This window comes from Haplochromis burtoni, unplaced genomic scaffold (genome assembly GCF_018398535.1).
Source record: "Haplochromis burtoni strain Fernald_Lab_line unplaced genomic scaffold, NCSU_Asbu1 Contig_110, whole genome shotgun sequence".
NCBI classification, from domain to species: Eukaryota; Metazoa; Chordata; class Actinopteri; order Cichliformes; family Cichlidae; genus Haplochromis; species Haplochromis burtoni.
Genome location: NW_024582471.1, coordinates 144008 through 169339, shown reverse-complemented (window position 1 = coordinate 169339; position 25332 = coordinate 144008). Strand labels below are relative to the sequence as shown.

Sequence of the window (25332 nt, the reverse complement as noted above, 5' to 3'; positions counted from 1 at the left end):
GGTGTGTGTGTGTCTGCGTGTCTGAATGTGTGTGTGTGTCTGCATGCTGCATGTGTGTGTCGGTGTGTCTGTGTTTATCTGCATGCGTGTGTGTGAAATTAGCCAATTCCAACTTACATACCTGTATCCCAACTGCCTGCAGACCACCTCAGCATCATGATCAGTCCATCCATCATCACAGACAGTCCCCCACTGACCGGACAGATAGAGCTCGACACGCCCTTCTCTAGGGCTCTCTCCTCCTACTAGTCTCACTGGTACACCTGAAGAACACATACACACACAACAGTTTAGGCTGACAGTGCATGAAGATCACATGCTGGCTCAGTTGATTGAAGATGTCTAACACCCAGAGTCTTGAAATGTTCAAAGAAGCAAACATTCCTCTAACAAACCTGATCTGTCTAGTGAATAGAAGCATGTGTGTACATGCCCTCTACAAATGAAGTAGCTGGAACACCTGTCTATGTTCTTGCACAAAAACACAGTGTGTGTGTGTGTGTGGTTGTGTGTGTGTGGTTGTTTATCTTTATCTTTATTGGCTCTCATCTCATTTTTTCACATGCACACACTTTCTCTTGTTCTTTCTTTCAAGTGTTCGCTCACACTGTTAATCAAATCAGTATAAGCTCTACATTGATCTAATAGTTGTGAGCATACAGATGCCCCAAAATGCACACACAAACGCACACACTCACACCAAACACATTTAAGTGTATGCTAATGTCTTTCCCGTCTGTAGACGTTTTCAGGATCAGTTTACATTCTTTCTAAGTTTCAGCTAAATCTGATTTTTTTTGTTTTGCCACTGAATCAACATACCTAGATCGAAAGAAGAAAGATTTTCTCATGGAATTTTCTTTCTTTGCTTCCTTCTTTGTTTCTTTAAGAGATCATTTCAGAGATATCATTTTTTTATGCTTCGTAGTCTAAACATTCCTAAGCAGGGAACCTCGGTATAAAATGATTCTGGCTCTATTACAGTAAATGAAATACCAAAACTTTCTTAATGACTGTGCTTTTGGGACATAGGACATTTAAAAGGGTGAGATTTAGGGGAGGGAGAATTAATTGTGGGAATGTTTACATCTTAGTTGGTGTTGGCAATTAAGGAAATGTTTGTCCATCCTTAGAAACACAAACAGTTCTTCCTGTCTTAACACACACACAAACACACACAGAATTGTGTTTAATCAACTAGTGAACATTACCTATATAATTTTCTTCAGATTACCCCAGTTTTAATCATAACCTGTATCAAGTGCCAACATTAACATAAAAGGCTTTAGTGTAGATTTTAATGATTTACATCAGTGAGCTCTGTTCAGGAGGGAAGGTCTTTTCAATGTGACTATGTGGAGCCATATTTATATCCCCTCAGCATGAGTAATAAAAGTAAAGATATGCACACACGCTACATTACTGCTCTGACACGGCCTTAATGTGATGATCTATCACAACAGAGAGTTAAAGTGAAAGGCTGAGTGCCTGGTTTATCCTGCCTGGCTAGTTACTTTTTTCCCTTTTCCAAAAACAACACAGCCTGATCTGTCTTTGGCATGCCGAGGGATGAAGTGGGGTTTTGCTCACACATGTAAACACTCAAACGCAAACACGTAATCAGACGCGCATACAAATGCTCCACAGTAATAACAGAATTCTTGAGTTGCATTTTTGTGGGGTAAGAGCGTCCCTGAGGCTATTGCCAAACAATGTAAGCCATCTAAACCCACCAAATTAAGCAGCCATTTCATTTTGTATGCGCTCTCTCTACACAAACTTCAAACCTTCCCTCACTCAGGATGTAAAAAACAGTGTTTTCTGTGTCATGGGCTAGACTTATTAGACTTGTGCACGCGACATTTGCAGAATGATCTGAAACCTGAGACATCTGAGCCATACAGAGATGTATGAAACTTTACCCGCCAGCATCTCTTACCCTTGCAGAACTTTATTGCTGTCTGGAAGCTATAGACATAGATCTTGTGTTATGCAATAGGTTGGCCATACTAGTGCACTGGTGCCTGGCAGATGTGATTGTACCATCAGGACTTATAGGTAAAGGGTCTGTAGTGGAGTCATTTGATCATGATGACTTTACCATGATGCCAAGTTATTAAGGCTGGAAAAATCAACTGACAGCTGTGCTTACTAGAGTTAGCATGGCTTATATCATCCTCTCCCTGTGTCTCTTGAAAAAGGCTGACTTTGTTTTTCTACACACGATGAGGTTTAATTGCCTGCAGGTTGTGGCAGACATGTCAGGAACAGATTTCAGATCAGCTTGCCCTTCCATTATCTGTTTTTATGAAAGGAAAGGCAAATTACAAAGACGTTTTAATCATTTGGCTAAACCCACCAAATTAAACAGCCATTTCTCCCTGATTATAAAATTGGCCTACAAGTGGAAAGCCAGGATACAAGAGTCCTTTATAATTTGTATTTTTGCTACTAAGAGTAATAATTTTGTGTATTTATTAGTCTCCCTTGTTACATTTGCTTAGCCCACTAATCCTAAAAGGATCTATCAGAATATCTCATGCAGATTATATCTGCCAGGCCCACTGGTGGTGGCATCAGTGGGCCTGGCAGATAAAAAGTAATATTGTTGTAACAGCAATTTAAAATACATTTATGTAAAATGAAAGAATTATACTAAATATAGTTCCATATTTAGTATAATTCTTTCATGTGTGTTTTCTGCACTTTGTTTTTCTGTAAACAGCAACAATGGAAAACTGGCAATGACCTTCTGTTCAGTATTTGAAATGAAGCAAAGCCTGTTGTGTAATTCTAAGGAAATTTTGAATGTGTGGTGCATGCCCAACAGACCAGATTTATTATCTTTGATGTTGATCTTTCAGCTGTAATAGGTCCGAATACCTGACTGACACACAAGTGACATTCTGCTGATGAATGGAAACTAAATTCATTTCTTGGAAAGTACAACAGTTTGATTGACTCCTGGGGAATCCCATTTATGCAATGAGGCGATCTCTACTGGGCCAAGGCCAACCAAACATGAGAGGGGGAAAAACAAAATCCACTGATCAGCAATACTGAAAGTCTTAATATAGAATAAAATCAGTAAAACTGGAGAGCATTAAAATATCATAAGGGGATGTAAAAATACACTTCTTTCTTATGATGAACTACGAGCCCTGAATTATATTTCTGAAAAAACAGTATGAATATAAATGTGTGCATAACAACCTCTTTTCCTAAAACATTATCCAGAAAGATTTAGAGATTATGCATGCCTGCACGCCCAATATATTTCCTATGTTGTTATAATAATCCAGCCTAAAGCTTCAACTAGCACTATGCTTCAAAAAAACTGTGCCATATATATAGTCACATCCAAGTTGCAGTATACATAACCACATACAAAACCATGCATCTCTCCCATATATAACCTTTTAATGTATTCTCTTACTGATTGGAAGACCCTCTCCATTGTGCTCAGGGCTGCATGCAATGTTAACATCTTCCTGGTGTGTACAGTCGTGGTGCAGCCACTCCCTCCTGTTGCACAGCAATAAACTAGGTTCTTTCCCCGTGCAGCTCACATCATCCAACAGAATAGGACCTAAGCCCACCCCAAAGTGTGGAACTGGAGTATCTGGCACTCCAGGAGAGAGAGTCTCTCCGAACCTGCACATGCAGACACACATCCGCAATCAAACAAACATGTTTAAGTTATTTATGAGCAATGATTTGGAATAAATACAAAGGTGTGTGAACGGGTGGGAAATACTTCACATTACCTGTAGCCAAGCTGTCGGCACACCACTTGCGTGTTTGAGTTTGTCCAGCCGTCGTCACACACCGTTCCCCACTGACCACGGTAGAAGATTTCTAGACGTCCCTCGTGGCTGCCGGCACCCCCAACCAACCTAATAGTACCATCTGGAGAGAAAGTGAGAGAGTGATTGGGGATAAACGGGTCGAGAGAAAGAGAAATCTCCTTTTTAATGTGAATAAATTTCTTCTAGATTTCTTCCAAAAGTCGCATACTTTACTTTTATCGTTTTTTTAAGTTTTGCAGGAAATAACAGAGCACAGCAAAGCTATTAACTGCACTGTAAACGTTCAGAGTGTAATTACTGATGCTGTAATGAACAAAAAAGCTCTGGTCAATCCTGTCTGAACCAAATGCACCAAGATGTAATTTACCAAAGGTCAGCCTAAGGATTTATTGGTAAGAATTTAAAGTATCATGTCACATTTGACCTTTGACCACTCCTTCAAGGTCAAAAGACTGACTAGATATGAAGGTCAAAGAGTTAATAATGCTATATAGCACTATTTAAAACTGTTTCTTACTGCCGCTGTAATGACAAAATATACACATATAGCGAATGATATAGTAAGACTATAAAAATCACAATATTTTATTATGACTTTCTCATGTAACTGACAGTAACAGGTTATAATTCTTTAAATACATAACAATTGGAATACATATACAATGGATCTGAAAAAGTTTTTTTTTATAGGGGGGGGGGGGTATCAAAAATCAAAATTATGTCAAGGATATTAAAATGGGTTTCCACAGGGCACTAAAACAGGCCAATTGTTTTTACTACAGACCTCTTCTACTCCCGTAAAGGTAAATACAATCCAGAGGCTGAGCTGCCTTGGCGAAGGTTTGCGCTCTCAGAGTGCTTCTTGTTGTTAATGTTATCATTTACACCTGTGCTTGATACGTCAAAAATGTGGGAAGAGAGAGCAACAAAAGCAAAAAGCAAAATCTTTCAGGGTCATGGGAACTTCCTGATGTTTCCGGTATAAGGTGAGAAGCTTTGATTTCTATATATATAAACATGCCTGTGTGTATCCCACTTTGATGTCTTTGCTCCTAACAATGATTATTTGGTGACCTACCTGTAAGAGGATTGCAGGAGACCCCTGCATCTTCAGAGTGCAGACAGTTGTGTTCTCCCCATGCACTTTTTGGACATTGCTCCAGAGTGAGCTCATTGCCTGTGCAACGCACCTCGTCCAACCACAAGCGGCCTGAACCCTTGCCAAAATGTGCCTGGCCCCATGCCCTTGCAACGCCACTACAAAGAAAAGGAAAGATGCAGAATTCTAAGACATTTTGGCTCTAGTAATACTAATGCAAAACACATGTGCTCATTGGACATGACGTACAAAATGCAGCGCATACAATACCGTATCCGTTTCTCCTTTAATTTAGAGGATTTACAGAGTGAGCACATTATATGTCATTTTTAATATCGGGACACTGCTTGTCACGCACATCCCTGCAAATGTAAACATTGCGATGTATTTGCTCCCTGTATAGCGCTGCTAAATATGCATATCTCTGTGGTGCTAGAATTCTAGCAGGAACAATGAGCCTGATTCACTGTCTGACCCCCAGATGTTCTTTACTGCTTGCTCCTCTTTCTCTGTGTCTGAATAGAAAGAATACTTGTCATACTTTTGGAGACAGAGGGAGAGAAAGACGGCAGGATACCCGCACAAACTCATCTCCAGCTGCCTTCTGTATCTTTCTGCCACACATTTTTTTCTCACTTCTGTCACACCGGCAGTGTATTTCCTTTATGCTAATTTGAATATGAACATTTGTATCATTGTGTGTGTTTGTGCGTGCGTGCGTGCGTGTGTGCGTGCGTGTGTGTGTGTGTGTCAATACGACTTAACCTCAGCCCCAGCTGTCGACACACCACCTCTGCGTCACTGTCATCCCATTGGTCATCGCAGATGGAACCCCACTCCCCGGCATGGAGGACCTCAACCCTGCCCTCTGACTTTGACCGGCCTCCCACCAGCCTTATGGGAAGGGACACACCTGCTGAAGTGTGAGCAAGCAAAAAGCACACAGTATGCTGCTTTTTTATTTGTAGTATATATTTATTGAAACTTGTAGTTTGTAAGATCATTTGATTTCTTTCAACTTATTTTCACAAACCTCCCATGGCAGATCTATAATTACCTGGCTGCTGGTTGCAGGTAACAGCTGCAACCAGAGAACATTCCTCGCCATTCCAGGTTGCCTTGGGACACTGGAGCAGGTCTGGCTCTTTGCCTTGGCAATGGACTGCCGTCCAGTGGAGCTTGGCTGTGCCTGGACGAAACAGAGGAACTGCTCGAGCGCGACCTGAAAATCTGGAAGAACATCAAAAGGGAAGCATGTTAGTTATAGTAATTTGAAAAGCTTTTTAATATTCCAGCTGACACTGACACTGACCCATCCATCCCTCCATCCGTTTTCATAATTATGGTCACGGGTTGACTGGAGACTATTCCAACTCACACTTGGCCAGAAGCAGTCCATAACAGGGCTACTACACTCTCACATCCTCTCTGTGGCCAATTTAGAAGGAGTCATTAACCTAACATGTCTTTTGAATGTTAAAGGAAACCAGATAACTTGGAAGTAGGTACAGGGAAAACATGCAAGCTCCACACAGCACCATCATGCCACCTGACACTGATCCAAATCTCATTTAATAACAAGAGTTACAAATTACAAGCAGGCAGCTTTATTAACCTGCTAGCAGTAAGCTTGAGCTGTCTGCACATGCATAATCTGTTGCTCTGGGCCAATGCCGTTAGTAGTCCTTACACCCAACAGCTTTCAATAATTAAGCATGTGAAAGTCATCACCAAGCACTCCAAATGACATATGCCTGACATTTGCCCTTCTTCCTTTCTGCTGTGGACTTTCATTGACTCCTGTGTGAGTACAAACACACGCAGGCAAGTGTTCGTATCAGAACGTGTGCCAGCGCTGGTGTTAGTGACAGCATGTGCAATAAGTCAAAGAGTTTCTCTGTTCTCCAGGGAGAGCAGGACACTTTTTCAACTGACTATGGACTGTGCTGTTATATACAATCTGACTACAGGCTCCCTTGAGAAGCATGACAACATCTCATAATCAAGTCCACGAGACACAGTGAAAAATGTGAAAAACAGAAACAGAGAACGGACGAGTATGCGAGAAACAACGTAAACGGCACGACACTCGAGGTATTTAAGTGCCTCTGGGGAATAGAGGGCTGGAATGTAAGAGTCAAACAAGAAGCGTCGAGCAGAAAAGAGGAGCGTGCCTGAATGAAGCTCTGTTAGCAGTTATGAATTTAACGGCAGATGGTGACAGAACCTGCACCTCTGTCTAAAGACGTATGTGAGAGGGAGGGATAAAATAAATACCGCACATTTAAGCATATGTGTACGCGTTTGTGCTCTCTCTCACCCCTTGCCCAGCTGTCTGCAGACCACTGTAGCATCTTCGTCTCCCCAGTCGTTGCTACAAATGGACCCCCACGTTCCCCCAAGGTACACTTCCACCCTGCCATCTAGCTTGGAGCGGCCACCTTGCAGACGGACAGAGCCTGAGATGGAAAGACGGTTGGAGAAAAGTAGATGTAAAACTGTATGTAATGTGCAAAAGAATCTTTTTGGGGAACACCTGAGTTTAAAGTGGGGGGGGGGGGGGGGCTAAAACTGGCACAAAGTCAGGAGAGAAAAAGAGACACTATGCGAGCTCTAAAACACACATAGATCACCGGCCATGTTTTCATGTTTTCATGTGTGTTTCACCACATCAGACACAAAAAAATAAGACAGTAATGTCAAAAAGTGAAATATTAAAGAATGCAAACGATATGTCTGATTGTTTATTTTAAATGTCACACCTTTTGATATTATCTATCTGCACAGCCAGTTCCTTCAAAAGTGGAGAGACGTGTTCTTCCTGTGCTGCCCCACAATGCAATTCATGACCTAAACCCTTATAACCCATAAGATCAATATGATATAAGAAGAATAAGATAAATATAAGATGATTACAAAATGTGTTTTTCAGATTTGTTATTTGCAGGTATAGTCGTTCAGTGTGTGAGCATGCATCAGGGTAACCTGATTGCTTTACATTGTAAAGTAAGAAGCTTACAGCGAATGCCTGGGTGCACATCCATGCCAACGCACACTCACACAAATTCATGCCCCTAAATATTCATAGGTGCCTGAGCACCCTGTGGCTGTCTTCCATGTGCAATTGTAAACACACTGAATCTGAACACCTGACTTACGGGCATGTAATTGTTAAAACGTTCAATAACTGACACCAAAACTGTAATGTAATACAGCTGCATATGGATTTTTAAATAAGGAAGAGCTGAAAACACAAATATTTTCATATGAACAATTACATTCACACCCTGGTAAACCAAAGGTATGGTAGGCTTTAATGATTCCATGGGTGGATGCTCTATGACTCAGCTGCACAGTACTGTAAAAACACATGTATCAACAGCTTCTCAGCCCATATAAAAATGTTCATTCCATTCATATTGGCCTTTTATCTGCTGTAGCATGTCTTGAATCCTGCTCATCTGGGGATTTCACCTTCTTCTAGGTGTAATATTTGTAGCCACGTTGTACAATTTCGAGGCTGTTAATGCCTATAAAACACAATAAAGCTGCTGCTACTAGGCCTGCGTGTTTACCTTGTTTACAGTCGCAGTACCCCCAGTCTACTCTGCCTCTGTGGTTCCTAAAAAAGCACCAGGGTCGGATTCGGCCGTCCGGGTTGCGACAGTGGTTGTGCTCGCCTATGCCTTTGCCCGGGTACCGTTCGTCGAAGCCGGAGACTTCGGTCCAGTTCATACACTGGGTGCCGGACTCAGTGACGTCTATCGCTCCCCGGTAGAAGCCGTCTTTCCCACGACTCCCGGCACAGTCGGTGAACGGCAGGATGAATGAAGGGACGCTGCTGGCATAACAGCGAGTGCTGATCGCAGCCAAAAGAGCGGCTTTTAAAACAAAAAATGGCACATTCATGTTAGGGCTATGACGGATCCTATCATCAGCTAAGGGTTTCCACGCGTCCAGTCAGCCTCTCGCCCAGCCGTGGGACGAGAGTGAGAACGCTGCGGATCGATGAAACCCCTTTTTCTTTTTTGTATAGGCAAGGCAGTCCTCCAACGAAAATTCAATAACATGGGCTACATGATGGAAGTAATTTTCCTCAGGTGACTGATTTGACCAACTGTAGTGTACCTATATTTTCAAATAGGAATTTTTTTTAGATCTTTTTTTTTGGCATTGTGTTATATGTTTCAGTACCCTTTACTACTCATTACCCACTCGACCAAGTAGTTTAGAAATATTCTATAAAATACAATCTACAACTCCTCCTGACGCACAGCATTCAAATGCTCTCAAACTTGAGGGCATTTGCTCCAATAACATAAAACATGAAAATGCATGGTATTTAAATTTGTGCTTTTACTTAAAATTACTTTTTAAAAATATATTTATTTATGGAATTTAGACCGTGGTGTTGTTATTTTTATTGCTCGAATTATAAGTATTCAGTCATTTGGAGCCGATTTGTAAGGACTTGCGTTCTTGCAGTTGAGCTATCTGAAGCACTTGCTTTTATCATTTTGCACAATCTTCTCCTTTAAAAATGAATACGCTCCATTGTCTATCGCAACTTGAATCCTTTGTGACTGCAAGAGTTTAAAAACACGAGTTAAAAGATTGTGAAATATAACAAATGCTAAGAATTACTTATCAGTGAACCAGTGCATGAAAACGTATCACCAATAAAGTCAGCGACGAAATCATCGCAGTGAGATGAGCTGGAATTGCTAAAACATTACATGTCAGTGGTTGGTACGTCTTGAGGTAACGTGGGCGCTCTCTGTTGTGATTGGTGTTTAAATTATTAGTCGGGAACACTCGTGGGATCTGTACGCTGCTGCTTGAAGAGCGAGAAGAACTAACCGTCTCTGATTGGAAGACGACTCATGAGACGTCAGCGATTGTGACATCATCACGCTGCGTCCGTTCAATCACAAAGGCATTCACTCTTTATTTAATACCGGCGTACACCGGCAATGGCCGAGACAGGTGGTAAATCGCTCTATTCTTAAGACCCAAATATTGTTCATACTTTGATGATTTAACCAATACAGTTAGGCATAACTGTATACGAGCTATAACAAAATTCAAATACACATGTGCCTTTGACTCTCATTTTGAACAAACTCCACCGGCGGAAGGGCAATAAATTGAGCCTGAGCGTGCGGGTGTAGAAATCAATTGCATCTATCACTTTTCCTTTTTTTTTTTAGCGGTTAACCTGCATTAGCCGGTTGCTAGCTGTTGTTACAGATAGCTATAAGTGTTATATGAAAATATTTTATTTACACCAGCGGCCAAGGGGACTTAATAGTTTGTCAGAACACAGTATATGAGACGCAATGAACAGTCGTCTTCAAGAGATACGCGAGAGACAAAAACTTAGGCGGCAGCTGTTAGCTCAACAGGCAAGTACACAACGAGCCCCCAAGCTGCCTCTCAATGTATCTACAAACCTAACGGATTTGTATTAATAACGTGGAGCTAAGCGTGTTATATGCAAAATGGGTTTTCATATAGTTTCCGTCCAACACATCGATGCATGGGTGCCGATAACTTGCCTATCCCTTTCAAACATTCACAGTGGTCGCCCTCGAGAGGAGCAGACTCAATGTACGTGTAAATAAAAGATTTGAGCGCATTGAGGACCCATTACAATTATCCATAACGCTATGGAGTCATGTACCAGCAGTACAAAACACCAAGGGGTGTTTTATTAAGAAAATGTTTCCTCATAGTCGGCAGTGTATGGTTGGCACAACACAAGCAGGAGGGCCTTTACATTTACTTGTTCTGTCGTTACCACAGCTGGGAGCTGAAAGCGCAGACAGCATCGGAGCAGTCCTACACAGTAAAGACGAACTAAAAGAGATCGAGGAGACTAGAGAAACATGCAGGTAAGCTGTAGTGTTGGTACTGTTGATGGTGGCTGTGGCTCAGGCGGTAGAGAGGAGCATCCACCCATCAGAAGGTCGGCGGATCATTCCTCAACGCCACATGTTGAAGCATCATTAAGCAACATACTGAACCCCCAAGTTGCCCTGAACCATTACGAGTCCCAGTCCGTTTACTAAACTGCAGAAATGCTCAGAAGCATTTTTCTCTTTGGGTTTACTGCATGCACATTCTTTTTTTTTTTTCCATCTTGTGCGCTCTGTGTTGTCATTTGTTCAGTACCAAATGCTTCCTTTGGGACTTAGGAAATGTTGAAATATTGAGGTGTATTTGTTGTTGCAGGGCTTCATATGACAGCACAGCCCCTTCTTCTAAAAGGAAAGCACAGACTGAAGGAGAGGACACAGAAGAGGATGTGGAAGAGCAAAAGGTGAGTGTAACCACATAAATGTTGAGTTTATGAGATTTGGTATTATATAAATAAAACATAATTAAAAAGCCTGAATGTGTTAGGAGGAGTTAAGTATTGTAACATTGTGCCATAGGCAGTAGTAAGTAATGTGTGATAAAGTGGTGTAGCCTACAGCAAAGCTATGTTCAAAAGTGTCTATCTTACAATATAGTTAAAGTTATCACTGACATTAGTGTTGACATAAAGGCTCTTATTCTACAAGCGTCTATACATGAGTGCCTTGAAATGTGGTGTGACTTGGACACAAAGGCTTGTAAAGGTCTGGATTGGAGGACAAAACTAATCTACTAAAATCTTGTCTGGTAAATGTTGTCTTTGAGCCAGAGTTTGACTTTGCTCTTTTGCGTGACTATAATGACGTAAATACAAATGACTTATGAAAAAGGTGGAAGTATTAGTTCATTTTTCCATTTAATACTTTCAGGTATTATTAAAACTACAACCCATTAAAGGTTTTAACAGATTATAACTGAAGTTAATGAATTGTAAGGTGAAGTATAGATTTACAATCACAATTTCAGAGAAGTTTGCATGTTGTGCGTGTTAATTAATCAAATCAATAGAACCGAATAGAATACAGAAAACATGTAAAATATTTAAATTGAGACATTTTGCTATTTTATTTAAACAAAATGGTCGGCCCAGCAATGAGCCGTTGAAATATGATAGCTGGGATAGGCTCCAGCCCCAAAGTCTGTAAACATGGCCTTGTTCCAGCGGTTTTGGGAAGTGTTATTGCCATCAAATTCATAATGAGCAATTTTTTTTTTCTTAAAATGGTACATTTTCTCAGTTTCTGCAGTAAATAAAACATGGGTTATAAGATTTGCAAATCATTGCATTCTGCTTTTATTTACATTTCCCAAAGTGCCCCAACTTTTTTGGAATTAGGGTTGTATTTTATTATAGTGCGAAATGCATCGATTCAGATGTATTAGAACAAATATATGAAAATGTGGACAGATTTAGCAGGCTGACAATGTCCCATCTCACTCTTTGATTAACATCTAACTGATTTAATGTTTTTTGTACGTTTGTGTCTTAGTCTTTTTCTTCATATTAAACAGTGGTGGTATTTGTTATAGTTGACGATATAGTTAACCGTTCTCTTGCTTTATTTTGCAATTACATTCAGCTGCATTCGTCTGCTAAACATAGTCATAATCTATGTCTTAGTCATAGTCATAATTGTAAACCTGATTGGTCATTTGTACACACATGCATATGTGGGCCTGTTTGTGTTTTAGGATGAGCTGGAAGTGCAGCAACCAGATGAAACCAACCCATATGAAGAGGTGTACAAGGACTCAAGTACTTTTCTTAAGGTTGGGAAATTCTTTCTTCGCATTCACAGTCACTTTTGTATGGACTTGCAAAACCGGTTTCCACACAAAGTATCCAGCAACTTTAAGCAAAAGAAAATTTTTGAATGGACTATAATTTGACTTTCCTAGAGATACAGATTACTCAGCAGATGTGAAAACGCAGCAGGATGTCTCAGTCACTGCTCTCTGTCTACATTTGTCTTTTTTGGGGCATTTTACACACACACACACACACACACACACACACACACACACACACACACACACACACACACACACACACACACACACACACACACCCTGAGCAGAGCCATCACAGAGGTAATTAAATGTATCAGTGTGGCATCTTATTAATTTTGACAGCAAATTTTGGATTTGGTTTTGGTCTAGTTGTAGTTGACCAAATATCACAAAATTCTAGTAGACTGAATTGAAAGTTGATTCAGTTGACTAAAATATAAAGTGTTAAAGTTTGTGTTTTTACCAGTGAGAGTTGTTCCACATGGTTTACAAAGTGTATTATTTTCCTTGACATCAAATGCCAAACTTGCCCGTATGTCTGTTTTTTTTTCTTCCTTCCAAGCAATGACATTTTGTCGCATTTTCACTAGAAAAAAAGGTGTACCTTTTTCCAGGGAGTGCATCTGACCTTATTGCACAATAGGGCTGCCACGATTAGTCGACAAGTCACGATTATGACGGCTAGCAAAATCGTCGACGACTAATTTAATAGTCGACACATCATTTGAAGCTTTGTAAGATCCCAAAAGACACAGGAATAAGTAATAGGATTTAAGAGTGTAATAACGGACTGAAACAGAAGATGGCAGCACTGCATGTACAAGGATGCCAGCTGCCGTTAAACCCCGAAGAAGAAGAAGAAGCAGTGTCTGGTATCATAACTGTGTCCAAATTCAGAGGCTGCATCCTTTGGAGGCCGCATTTGTAGGCCAGTTACGTTACAGCAATGTGACGAAGGCTGTCCAAATTCGATGACTTCTGCAACTGCGGCCGATAAATGTGTCCCTCATTTCCCCAGATTTTAAGGATGGGTTGGGTGTATCCTTCGTGGCCCAACCTATCCCAGGATTCATAGCGCAGCCCAGCCAATTCCATCAATGGCAGCAGCTAATTAGTTTTAATATTACTATTATTACTCTTTCTGTGTCACAAAATAAACTTTTAACTTATTTTCAGGCGAGAATGTAGCTGTGCAATCTTCAAATATCTGCTTGGTTTATCAAGACATCACATATTTGCAAAAGCGCTCTGACGTTTTTGGAGATGTCTGTTATCCACCAGCTCGATAGCTAGCTGGGGTTCAAAGCTCACTAGAGCCGACGAGAACAGCAAACTCCCGGCAAATCGTTTTCAACCCCCCGCTGTCTTTTGCTACTCAGGTTAAACATCATATATAAGTCACTTAGATAACTTAAAATTTTTATTGTTCGTTTTTTTCAGTGTTTTATTTATTCCTGAGTAAATCGGTTTAGCTGAGATTAAAGTTATAGTTTTTACTAGGGCTGCACGATTTTGTATAAAATGAGAATCACAATTTTTTTTGCTTAGAATTGAGATCACGATTCTCTCACGATTTTCTTTTCCAATATAAATATTTATTGCACTTATTAACTGCACATCATCTTCGTAACAGTTGAGACTGAACATAAAAACAATAAATGTAATAAATGTAATAATCTAGAAAACTAATTGAAATGACTGTCAAGCTGCCACTGCCATGCTTCTAACAGGAAACTTCACTGTGCTGTAACAGGGCTCGCAAAATTTAAAAATCCCTGGTAGCCCTTCAGTCAGGGACTCTTCAGTTTTTTGTAGCCCAAAATAAATTTAAGTAGTCCGAATAAAAAAAGAGTAATTTTTTTGATTGATGTTTTGTTTCCTGTTTTGCTTCCTTTACAATATTATACATTAAAGTATAATATTGTAACGGAAACAAAACATTAATCAAAAAATTGTTGAAACACAAATTACAACATTGTATAAAAATTACAATCATCAACCCAAATATTTGGTTCTAATTGAACAGAAATTTCTATGAACTTGTAAGAACTGTGTAGGACATGAATCCGTCTGTGTCAGATCCTGAATTTGAAATTTCCGCTGAAGTCACGGGTAAGAGACAAGTGGAACCAAGATCTAGGACATTTGCTTTTTGAAGTTTGCAAAGACTGCTAAATTGTGCGAGTGGTAGTTCACTCTTTGCAACATAGTACGCTGTTCTAAACAGATTTTTCAGGTTTATTTTTAGTATGTTATTTGCAATTGGTGTTTGTCCTGGGAAAGATATTGCAGACTGAGCAATAATGCATTTCTTGCATTTCTCATGGGTTCTAATGGGGGCCTTTCTTAAAATGACTGGTCCCAGTAACAAAGGCGCTTGTCGACTCAGAAATCGAGAGAAAACCAACAACACACCCGGCAGAACATTATGTTATTTACACGGGTGCACATAAGTGGTCCGCATGTGCGCATTCGCTGTCAAAATAAAAGACGCGCACCAGATAAGAAGTTGCAACGCGCGTTTGCGTCCATATAAAAAGCACTGTTTTTGTCCGCTAGAGTGGGATTTTCACGGCACATTCTGCACCACATCTCTGTGCGTTCATCATTTGTTTGAAGCCAGCTCACCTCCTGCAACCACTTTTCCGAGAATACGTGCTTCTTTTGTGGTTCGGACTCCTTCTGACATTTCTTTGGAGGTGGAGGAAACCAAAGTAATTGCTTAAAGGAGCTTCTTCGACATCTTTAAGAGTTCTAAACAAATGTCTGTCCTCCTCCAGAAAATCTTATGTATGCAAACACGCGTTGCAACTTCTTATCTTGTGCGTTTTTTTATTTTGACAGCGAATGCGCACCTGCGGACCACTTATGTGCAGCCCTGGTTATTTAGCTCGTCATATTGCAGCCACAGAAATTCTTTTGTCCATGAAACCATAAAGCTGCACTTTCTTTTTGCCTTATAGTCTGATTTGTCATAACTTTTCCGTTTTGTGGTAAGCCTTTCTTTGGCTGTCACTTCTTCACCCTGACCTGTCTTATTTGGCTCAGCAGAACTAAAATATATATCCTGATTTCAATATGTGACATATTGACAGTGGCTCACCGATGCCAATGACATAATTACCCAGCTACCTTTCCGAAAGAATGCAAAAGCATTGACATATATTTTTCCTTCCTACGATAGCCCGACGGGCAGGGCAGAGATAGATTTTTGCTAGCCCGACTGGAAAAATCGCTAGCCCCGGGACGTCGGGCTAGTGATTTTGTGAGCCCTGTGTAACATGATATGTAAAAGATTTTTAAAGTTAAAGGCACTGATTTTTTTTCCTTTCAAATTGCTTTGGTGATGCTAACCTAGATTTTACCCAGAAGATTTAGTGCAACCAATGTGACAACGGGTTAACTTGAAAGAGAAGGGGAAAAAAACAAGTAGTGAAGGAAGAATTATAACGCTATCATTTTTAGTTGCTTCTTAAGTAATCAGCAGCCAAGCATATGTAAGATAAACAAGTTTTATTCTGGCAGGTGTTGCCAAACCAGAAGTGTCAGTTTTGTTTGCCAGCATGAGCATTTGACTTGGACTGAGGATAGTCTGTGGAATGTTTTCTAACTAATTAAATTATTCATTCAGTGCCAGTTTCTATTGTAACACTATACTACTTGCACTGTAAACATTTATGCTGTTTAAGTACTCTTATATTTAAATTAGGGTTGCCACAATTAGTCGACTAGTCATGATTACGTCGACTATCACAAAAGGCGCAGGAATAAGTAGTAGGATTTAAGAGTGTAATAAAATCAGTGAGTAGTCTCACTGTTACAAACAAAAATCAGCTCTGGCAAGCAAGGGATATATGAACAGGATTATTCATGTTTTCACAGTTTGTTCCTAATATGTGTTGGAATTAAATAATTTGCAGTGCCTCAATACTGCTATGCTTTTTTTTTATTAATAAGTGTTATAAAATTATATAGTGTAGTATTAAGTGGACACAGCCCTGAAAAATAAAGGCATTAGACCATGTGTCCTTGGGGAGTGGAAAGCTGCAGACTCCCGCTCATGCTTGCCTGGGAAAATGCAGATAAGAGAGCACCATCTCTAGTGGAAAGTTACTGAGACGCTGTTGTTTAGACTAGAATGAGAGAGCTTCTGTAATAAAACTGTTAGGGGCACACCGCCATTTTGAGATCCGCGGCAGCGTGTCATGCAGGACGCATCTCCCTTCTAGAAGTAATAAAGTGTTAAATGGTCTACTGAGCAGTGTTTTGTCTTCCATTGGATGCCTCTGAGGAATCAAAAGAACTCGGTGAAGTGTTGATATTTACATATGATTCCACATTTTATCACGTTCCATAAATTTTATATTTTTGTAATACAGTGGTCCCTCGTTTATCACGGGAGTTACATTCTAAAAATAACCCACGATAAGTGAAATCCGCAAAGTAGTCAGCTTTATTATTTACAATTATTATAGATGTTTTAAGGCTGTAAAACCCCTAACTACACACTTTATACACTTTTCTCAGACAGGCATGAACATTTTCACACTTTTCTCTCTTGTTTAAACACTCTCAAAGTTCAAACCTTCTAGAAAAATAAGTCCAGTATTATAGAATGAAACCAAAGATCAAACCCTGTTTTCAGGTCCAGAACATGGGAATAGAGCAGCTGCGAGAGAATTCAACATTAATGAATCAATGGTACGGAAGTAGAGGAAGCAAGAAGAATGAGTTGAGTAAAGTTTGACTTATCTGACTGTTTTATTTTCTAATGGCTTATAATCCGGTGTGCCTTATGGTCCGAAAAATCGGTAACTTCTACCTTCCTTTAGATTGTCCAGAAGTCCAACTTTTTGTGCGATGGTTAGCATCATCCTCTGCCTTTTGGGTGCTACCCCAGGGGCCTTTGACAGTGCAAAACGCACAAGATTGTCAATGATCTACATCCAATCAGGATGAAGAAAAATACGTGCTATAAAAAATATTAAATATTTTAAAATGGCACATATTAAAGGTATGTTAAAACGCAGGTTCACATGTTGTTTGTCTTTATATGGCAATTTTCTTTCATTCTCAGGGTACCCAGTCATTGAATCCTCATAATGACTACTGCCAGCATTTTGTGGACACTGGGCATAGGCCACAGAACTTCATCAGAGATGTTGGTAAGTGTGTGCTTGCTATTTGATTGTTTTATATTCATGTATGTGAGTCTGACCTCTGTGTCGCCTGTTTTAAAGGCTTGGCCGACCGATTTGAAGAATACCCTAAACTTCGAGAGTTGATCAGACTGAAGGACGAACTCATCGCCACTACCAACACCCCTCCCATGTATGCTAAATGAATACTAATGTTTATCTGATTATGAGTGCAATTAATTTATGCTTGAATTACAGTCCATCTGGAATGTGTTCACAGCACTTTGTCATGTTACAGCCTTATTTTAAAAGGGATAAAATTATTTTTTCACCCCAAAATCGCTTAATTTGATTTGATTTTTTTAAGTTTTTCTTATGTATATATTAAAATAAAATACAACAAAAATATAACATCTACAGAAGTATTTACAGCCTTTGCTAACACATTTAAATTTGAGCTCTGGTGCATCTTCTTTTCACTGATTATCTTACAAATGTTTCTACAACAAGATTGGAGTCCACTTTTTCTAAATTCAGTTCATTGAACATGCTTTGGAAAGGCACACCTGTCTATATAAGGTCCCATAGTTGATAGGTCATGTCAGAGCACAAACCAAGCCATGAAGTCCAAGAAATTGTCTGTAGACATCTGAGACAGGGTCTGGTGAAGGGTACATAAACATTTCTGCAGGGTTGAAGATCACGATGAGCACAATGGCCTCCATCGAAGTTTGGAACCACTAGGACGTTTCATAGGTTGGTCGCACGTCAACCTGAGAGAAGTTCTATGAAAGCAAATGGGAGAAATTGCCCAAAAAGAGATGTACCAAGCTTGTAGCTTCATACATAAAATAAAACCTACTTGGAGGCTGTAATTGCTGCCAAGTAGGTTTTAACAAAGTATTAAGTGAAGGCTGTATATACTTATATGCATGTTATATTTTTGTTTGTTTGTTTTACATTTTTATTAACTTTGCAAGAGTTTCAAATAAATGTTTTTTTCTTTACTTTGACACTGGTTTATTGTTTGTTGAATTTGAGGTAAAAATAAATGTAATCAATTTTGGAAAAAGCTGTAAAAAGTGTATAATAAGATATGGAACAAGCGAAGCACCGTGAATACGTTCCAGATGCACTGTAAAGTAGTCACTGACCATTTCAAGTTCGGTACGTTTGTCTGTGTGTTTAGGTACCTCCAGGCAGACCCAGAGCACTTTGACCTGAAGGATTTGAAGTGCAAATTCGATGTGATTTTGCTTGAACCTCCTCTAGAGGAATACTACAGAGAATCAGGCATAAGCCACACTGAACGCTTCTGGACCTGGGATGATGTATGTATACTATTTCTGACTGGTTTGCATTTACTGGTTTGGACTAGCATGTAATTAAATACTGAAAACTCTTACTGTTTTTAAAAAACACTACAAAACTAAAATAAATAAGCTACAGAAGTTATTATCTTATGTGTGAAGGTGAGGTAGGGGTTGGTTTGAAACATGACTCCAAGGACAGCAAACAGTTTGGACCTGTAAAACAGCCAGCATCCCAAATGGCACTGTTTATCTGCTGATGTGAAAGTCTGTTAAAATGTGTCATAATTCTGATTGCAAAAGCTGCCAGACAGGACTGAAAAAAAGGAATGGCTTTATCTCCTGCAGGTTTTTTTTTTAATGCAAAGGTAGCCTATGAGCTAGAAAAGAAGAGTTAAGTAAGTATTAGTTACTTACTCAGCATGGAGTGTTCTTCTCATTTACGCTTATTCCTCTTTCCATTCCCTTCACTCTCCTATTATAGCTCATGAGACTGGAGATAGAAGAGATATCTGCTCTACGTTCCTTTGTCTTTCTCTGGTGTGGCTCTGGTGAAGGACTGGACCTGGGCAGGATGGTAACGCAATTTTTTATTCATTAAAAAAAGCATTCAGTCCTGGAGTGAGCCAAAATTTCTCATTGTAACAGGTTGATCAATTTTAGACATTTTACCTGTTAGTGGTTTTAATGTTGTGGCTAAACAACAACAAAAAAATACACACCCTACCACCAGAAAAATCCACAATTGTCCAGAATTTAGTAGATAATAATTTGATTTACTGGTTCCCAGTTTGCCATATTAAGGATTGACATATTTTCAGTTGCTCAGAACCTAATTCAGCATGCTTCTTATCCCCGAGTTAGTCATCAGGAAAGTGAATTTTAATTAATTAGGTTATGTAATAATTTTATAGAGATACATTAATCTAAGTCTGACTTATGAGTTTTAGGGGGAGAATATATCTACTTTTGCTTTGAACTTAAAAATGTTTATGTCGATGTTATTTTTCTTTGACAGTTGGAGAAATGAAAATTTATTGATATCATACCCTGTTCTAGAAAGCAGGTTTAGGGAAAATCTGAGTTAATCAAGAGATGAGGGGAGGTCTGTTGGTTTTCCCATCTAGAAGGATATTTACAGGAAGAAAGAGAGAAGGAATTTAATTTAATTCAATTAAATTCAATTGTATATGTACAGCTCCAAATCATAACAACAGTTGCCTCAAGGTGCTTTATAATGGTATGTTCTATTTGGAAAAAAGAAAACAAGCTTATCCTGTGGTCCTGCCCAGTTTTAATAATCTGTATGACTCAGTTTCGTTTCCTCATTCATTGAGTTGATAACAGAAGGCTTCCTAGAATTCTTTAATCTGTAGAAATGTCCATCTTGGCGAACACTTAAATTGCAATCCAGCTGTTCTCTATCTAAGGAACAGTTCCCTGTCATCAGTGTAAAGACCGAGGAAGTTATCGCTGGACATCGCAGATTGCCAATAAACTCAGAATAAATTATATAACACATACCAACATAAATCTTGTGACATAAATGTGCTTCACAGTTTTTAAATACAGATTACTTACAGTCTGATCTGTCCTGACCTTAGAAAAATATGTTCACACGTTGACATAAGCATAAAATGATTTGGAATGAATGTTTGAACCTCAACATTTGCACTTTCTAAAAAAATTAAATTGCCACAGAATAGTATCAAAGTTAAGAGGAAATTCCTCTTAGGCTACGTTCACGCTGCAGGCGAAAGCGCATCAAATCCGACTTTTTGACCCTATGCGACCCATATCCTATCATGGTATGACAGCGTGAACGGCACAAATCTGATATTTTCAAATCCGATCTGGGTCACTTTCGTATGTGGTACTGGGTCCGATACATATCTGATGTTTTAGAAAGCGACTGCTGTTTGAATGATCATGTCGCATTAAATCCGTCTTCTATGTCACTGACACAAGACAGACGCCAATTATCAGTGCCCAAGAAGACATCGCAAACGCTTGCTGGCAATCCAGTGAAACTGTTTGGAACGTTGGAGAAACATGAACATTTTATTTGTACTGTATAATCTGCAGATTCTGACAGAAATCTGCAACTATCCTCTGAAGCAGCAATAAGGATAATTATTATGTGTAAATAACAAAATAACTTTATAACTTAAAGCAAAATTGGGAAACGTAAAGTCTGAAACAAGTCTTTATATTAACGGCCATCAGTCAAACAATACTGTTTGGTCTGGGTCTAAACAGAGTGCGTTGTGTGTGACGTCTTCTTTTGTGCATGTGGGACACTTTGAGCGTTCACACTCAGGGCTCGCAAAATCACTAGCCCGACGTCCCGGGGCTAGTGATTTTTCCAGTCAGGCTAGCAAAATCTATCTCTGCCCTGCCCGTCGGGCTATCATAGGAAGGAAAAATATATGTCAATGCTTTTGCATTCTTTCGGAAATGTAGCTGGGTAATTATGTCATTGGCATCGGTGAGCCACTGTCAATATGTGACATATTGAAATCGCGTTTGAATTTGCGCTTGTTTTTTGCTTTCACTTTGCAATCGCGAACTGTGTATAGAGAGCGACAGCACTGATTGGTGAGTGATGATAATTTGCGCACCAATTCCTCTGACATCGTCTTATAATCGTTAGCTTACTATGCAAACATGACAAGTGAAATCTCCGCAGCAAGCTTAAACATGTGAGAGGTTGATCGCGCAGAGAATCGCTGAGCGTTATGTGAGGCGTGTGTAAAAGCAGCAGGATTATATTTTAGTTCTGCTGAGCCAAATAAGACAGGTCAGGGTGAAGAAGTGACAGCCAAAGAAAAGCTTACCACAAAACGGAAAAGTTATGACAAATCAGACTATAAGGCAAAAAGAAAGTGCAGCTTTATGGTTTCATGGACAAAAGAATTTCTGTGGCTGCAATATGACGAGCTAAATAACCAGGGCTGCACATAAGTGGTCCGCAGGTGCGCATTCGCTGTCAAAATAAAAAACGCGCACAAGATAAGAAGTTGCAACGCGTGTTTGCGTACATAAGATTTTCTGGAGGAGGACAGACATTTGTTTAGAACTCTTAAAGATGTCGAAGAAGCTCCTTTAAGCAATTACTTTGGTTTCCTCCACCTCCAAAAAATGTCAGAAGGAGTCCGAACCACAAAAGAAGCACGTATTCTCGGAAAAGTGGTTGCAGGAGGTGAGCTGGCTTCAAACAAATGATGAACGCACAGAGATGTGGTGCAGAATGTGCCGTGAAAATCCCACTCTAGCGGACAAAAACAGTGCTTTTTATATGGACGCAAACGCGCGTTGCAACTTCTTATCTGGTGCGCGTCTTTTATTTTGACAGCGAATGCGCACATGCGGACCACTTATGTGCACCCGTGTAAATAACATAATGTTCTGCCGGGTGTGTTGTTGGTTTTCTCTCGATTTCTGAGTCGACAAGCGCCTTTGTTACTGGGACCAGTCATTTTAAGAAAGGCCCCCATTAGAACCCATGAGAAATGCAAGAAATGCATTATTGCTCAGTCTGCAATATCTTTCCCAGAACAAACACCAATTGCAAATAACATACTAAAAATAAACCTGAAAAATCTGTTTAGAACAGCGTACTATGTTGCAAAGAGTGAACTACCACTGGCAAAATTTAGCAGTCTTTGCAAACTTCAAAAAGCAAATGGCCTAGATCTTGGTTCCACTTGCTCTTACCCGTGACTTCAGTGGAAATTTCAAATTCAGGATCTGACACAGACTGATTCATGTCCTACACAGTTCTTACAAGTTCATAGAAATTTCTGTTCAATTAGAACCAAGTATTTGAGTTGATGATTGTAATTTTTATACAATGTTGTAATTTGTTTTTCAACAATTTTTTGATTAATGTTTTGTTTCCTTTACAATATTATACTTTAATGTATAATATTGTAAAGGAAACAAAACAGGAAACAAAACATCAATCAAAAAATTGCTCTCTTTTTTTATTCGGGCTACTTAAATTTATTTTGGGCTACCAAAAACTGAAGAGTCCCTGCCCGAAGGGCTACCAGGGATTTTGAAATTTTGCGAGCCCTGACACTAGAGCGCGTTTGCTGTCACATTTTATTTGTAGTGTGAACAAGCAGTCAAAAAAATCAGATTTGATCAAAAAATTGGAATTGAGCATTAAGACCTGCAGTGTGAACGTAGCCGAAGTTTCATCCTCACTGGTTAAATAGTGATCACATGCTCTCTTTTCTTTCAGTTTCCTTTTTTTGTCTTTTTCATGTGACTGCTAGTTTGTGGTAACTGTGGTAGGGGCGATCATGGCTCAAGAGTTGGCAGTTCATCTTGTAATTGCAAGGTTGGCGGTTCGAGCCCCGGCTCGGACAGTCTTGGTCGTTGTGTCCTTGGGCAAGACACTTCACCTACCGCCTACTGGTGTTGGCCAGAGGGGCCGATGGCGCGATATGGCAGCCTCGCTTCTGTCAGTCTGCCCCAGGGCAGCTGTGGCTACAACTGTAGTGCCTCCACCAGTGTGTGAATGAATAGTGGAATTGTAAAGGCTTTGAGGGTCTCGAAAAGCGCTGTATAAATGCAATCCATTATTGTTATTAACTGAGCCTAACTTTAGGAAGCCCAGAAATATGCTTTCTTTTAAAGATAACGATTTGCAGTTGAATTTACATTATATACGAGTTATCCATTGACCTAGCCTACAGTAAAGGTTATTTATTTATTTTCAGTTAAACAGCTTTAAATGCAATGCTTGTTCAGTCTGTACAATACATTGGGATGTCATAATACCTACCGTTTATTTCTTCTTTTTCAGTGTTTGAGGAAGTGGGGCTTTAGGAGGTGTGAGGATATCTGCTGGATTAAGACCAACAAGAATAACCCAGGAAAGACCAAGGCACTGGATCCAAAAGCAGTATTCCAAAGGACCAAGGTATTTTGTACACACACACACACACACACACACACACACACACACACACACACACACACACACACACACACACACACACACACACACACACACACGGTATATTATTGATGTAAATTGTGGGATTAATTGTATAGTATGATGCATGATGACAAACAACACAATCCTTCCAGGAACACTGCCTAATGGGAATCAAAGGAACAGTGCGTAGGAGTACTGATGGAGACTTCATCCATGCCAATGTAGACATTGACTTGATCATCACTGAAGAGCCTGAGATGGGAAATGTAGAGAAGCCTGTGGAGATCTTCCACATCATTGAGCACTTCTGTTTGGGCCGCAGAAGGTTGCACCTGTTTGGAAGAGACTCTACCATCAGACCAGGTACGATGGATATGTGCTTTTCTTTGGAAAATATGTTGACTTAAAATTAGTTGACAACAACATTTTATTTACTTATTTTCAATTCAATTTCTCTGTCTTTCGTTCTTGTTTGTCATTCCACATATTGTTTCTTTTTTTCCACTCTCATTCTAGGCTGGCTGACAGTGGGTCCTACTTTGACAAACACCAACTTTAACCCAGAAACCTACGCTGCACATTTTGGTTTACCTAACTGCCATCTGTCTGGCTGCACTGAAGAAATAGAGAGGCTCCGGCCCAAGTCTCCCCCTGTTAAACTTAAGTCGGACCGTGGTGGCGGACCACCCAGAGGGGGGCGTGGTGGGCCAAATGCTGGAAGAGGGGGAGACAGAGGTCGAGAAAGAAACCGACCAAATTTCCGTGGAGACAGGGGAGGGTTCAGGGGTAGGGGAGGGCCACATAGAGGCTTTCCACCTCGGTAGAGTAAAGAACTAATGCCATCCACACTATAGTGGGAACTTCCATTTGTTTTGTCTGAAGATTTATCCGTAACTCATTTTTGTATGTAAATGATTTAGATGGAAAAAGTTGAGAAGTTTGCCAGTGTGGTTACTTTTTTAATCATTTTGATTTCTTTATATTTTTCATGGATATACGTTAGATTGAATAGGAGTTTCCTGAATAAAATAGATTTTCACCACTTCTGTTTGCATATTGATTTTTGTATTTGGAGATGAATGTATATGTACTCATACAGATGATCAGGGTTTCATATTTAGACAGGTTATTGAAAGTAAGTGGGAATTAAAACAAACAGTAGTTATTGTTGATGAAAGATAGGATAACAGTAAACTTCCTTATTATTATTATTATTATCCTCATTATTATTATTATATGGGCCACGATAATCCAATTGTACACTTCTCAAAAAAATGTAAGACTCGATCACAGTATATGAACTTCAAAGTCAAAC

At 39.7% G+C, this 25332-nt stretch overlaps 2 protein-coding genes across 3 annotated transcripts in view; one reads left to right on the top strand and one right to left on the bottom strand.

Moving 5' to 3' along the window:
- Positions 1-9650, bottom strand: part of prss12 (serine protease 12) — a 20716-nt gene extending 11066 nt beyond the window's left edge. Inside the window, exons 1-8 of one of the 2 annotated variants that reach the window (XM_005928217.3) lie at positions 8484-9650; positions 7229-7367; positions 5966-6138; positions 5674-5821; positions 4888-5066; positions 3768-3909; positions 3437-3654; positions 122-263 (exon numbers count right to left, since the gene is read on the bottom strand). In XM_005928217.3, coding sequence (XP_005928279.1) covers positions 122-263; positions 3437-3654; positions 3768-3909; positions 4888-5066; positions 5674-5821; positions 5966-6138; positions 7229-7367; positions 8484-8817 — 1475 coding nt within the window. In that variant the 5' untranslated portion in view covers positions 8818-9650. Of the gene's footprint in view, positions 1-121; positions 264-3436; positions 3655-3767; positions 3910-4887; positions 5067-5673; positions 5825-5965; positions 6139-7228; positions 7368-8483 lie in introns of both variants that reach the window. The other variant, XM_005928216.3, reaches the window with a different exon arrangement.
- Positions 9651-10093: 443 nt separating this feature from the next.
- On the top strand, positions 10094-25059 carry mettl14 (methyltransferase 14, N6-adenosine-methyltransferase subun). The gene is made up of 11 exons (XM_042223377.1): positions 10094-10313; positions 10714-10802; positions 11143-11230; positions 12520-12597; positions 17696-17783; positions 17859-17949; positions 18946-19087; positions 19551-19643; positions 23883-23999; positions 24170-24380; positions 24534-25059. Exons 1-11 carry the CDS (start codon positions 10248-10250, stop codon positions 24839-24841), a joined length of 1371 nt encoding a protein of 456 aa, XP_042079311.1. The 5' UTR covers positions 10094-10247; the 3' UTR covers positions 24842-25059.
- Positions 25060-25332: the final 273 nt, after the last annotated feature.

Excerpts from the sequence above, each read along its gene's own strand:
- mettl14 (XM_042223377.1), top strand. The coding sequence starts at position 10,248 with ATGAACAGTCGTCTTCAAGAGATACGCGAGAGACAAAAACTTAGGCGG. Across the intron at positions 17,784-17,858 it reads GAACTTCATCAGAGATGTTG|GCTTGGCCGACCGATTTGAA; the intron begins GTAAGTGTGTGC and ends CCTGTTTTAAAG. Across the intron at positions 17,950-18,945 it reads ACTACCAACACCCCTCCCAT|GTACCTCCAGGCAGACCCAG; the intron begins GTATGCTAAATG and ends CTGTGTGTTTAG.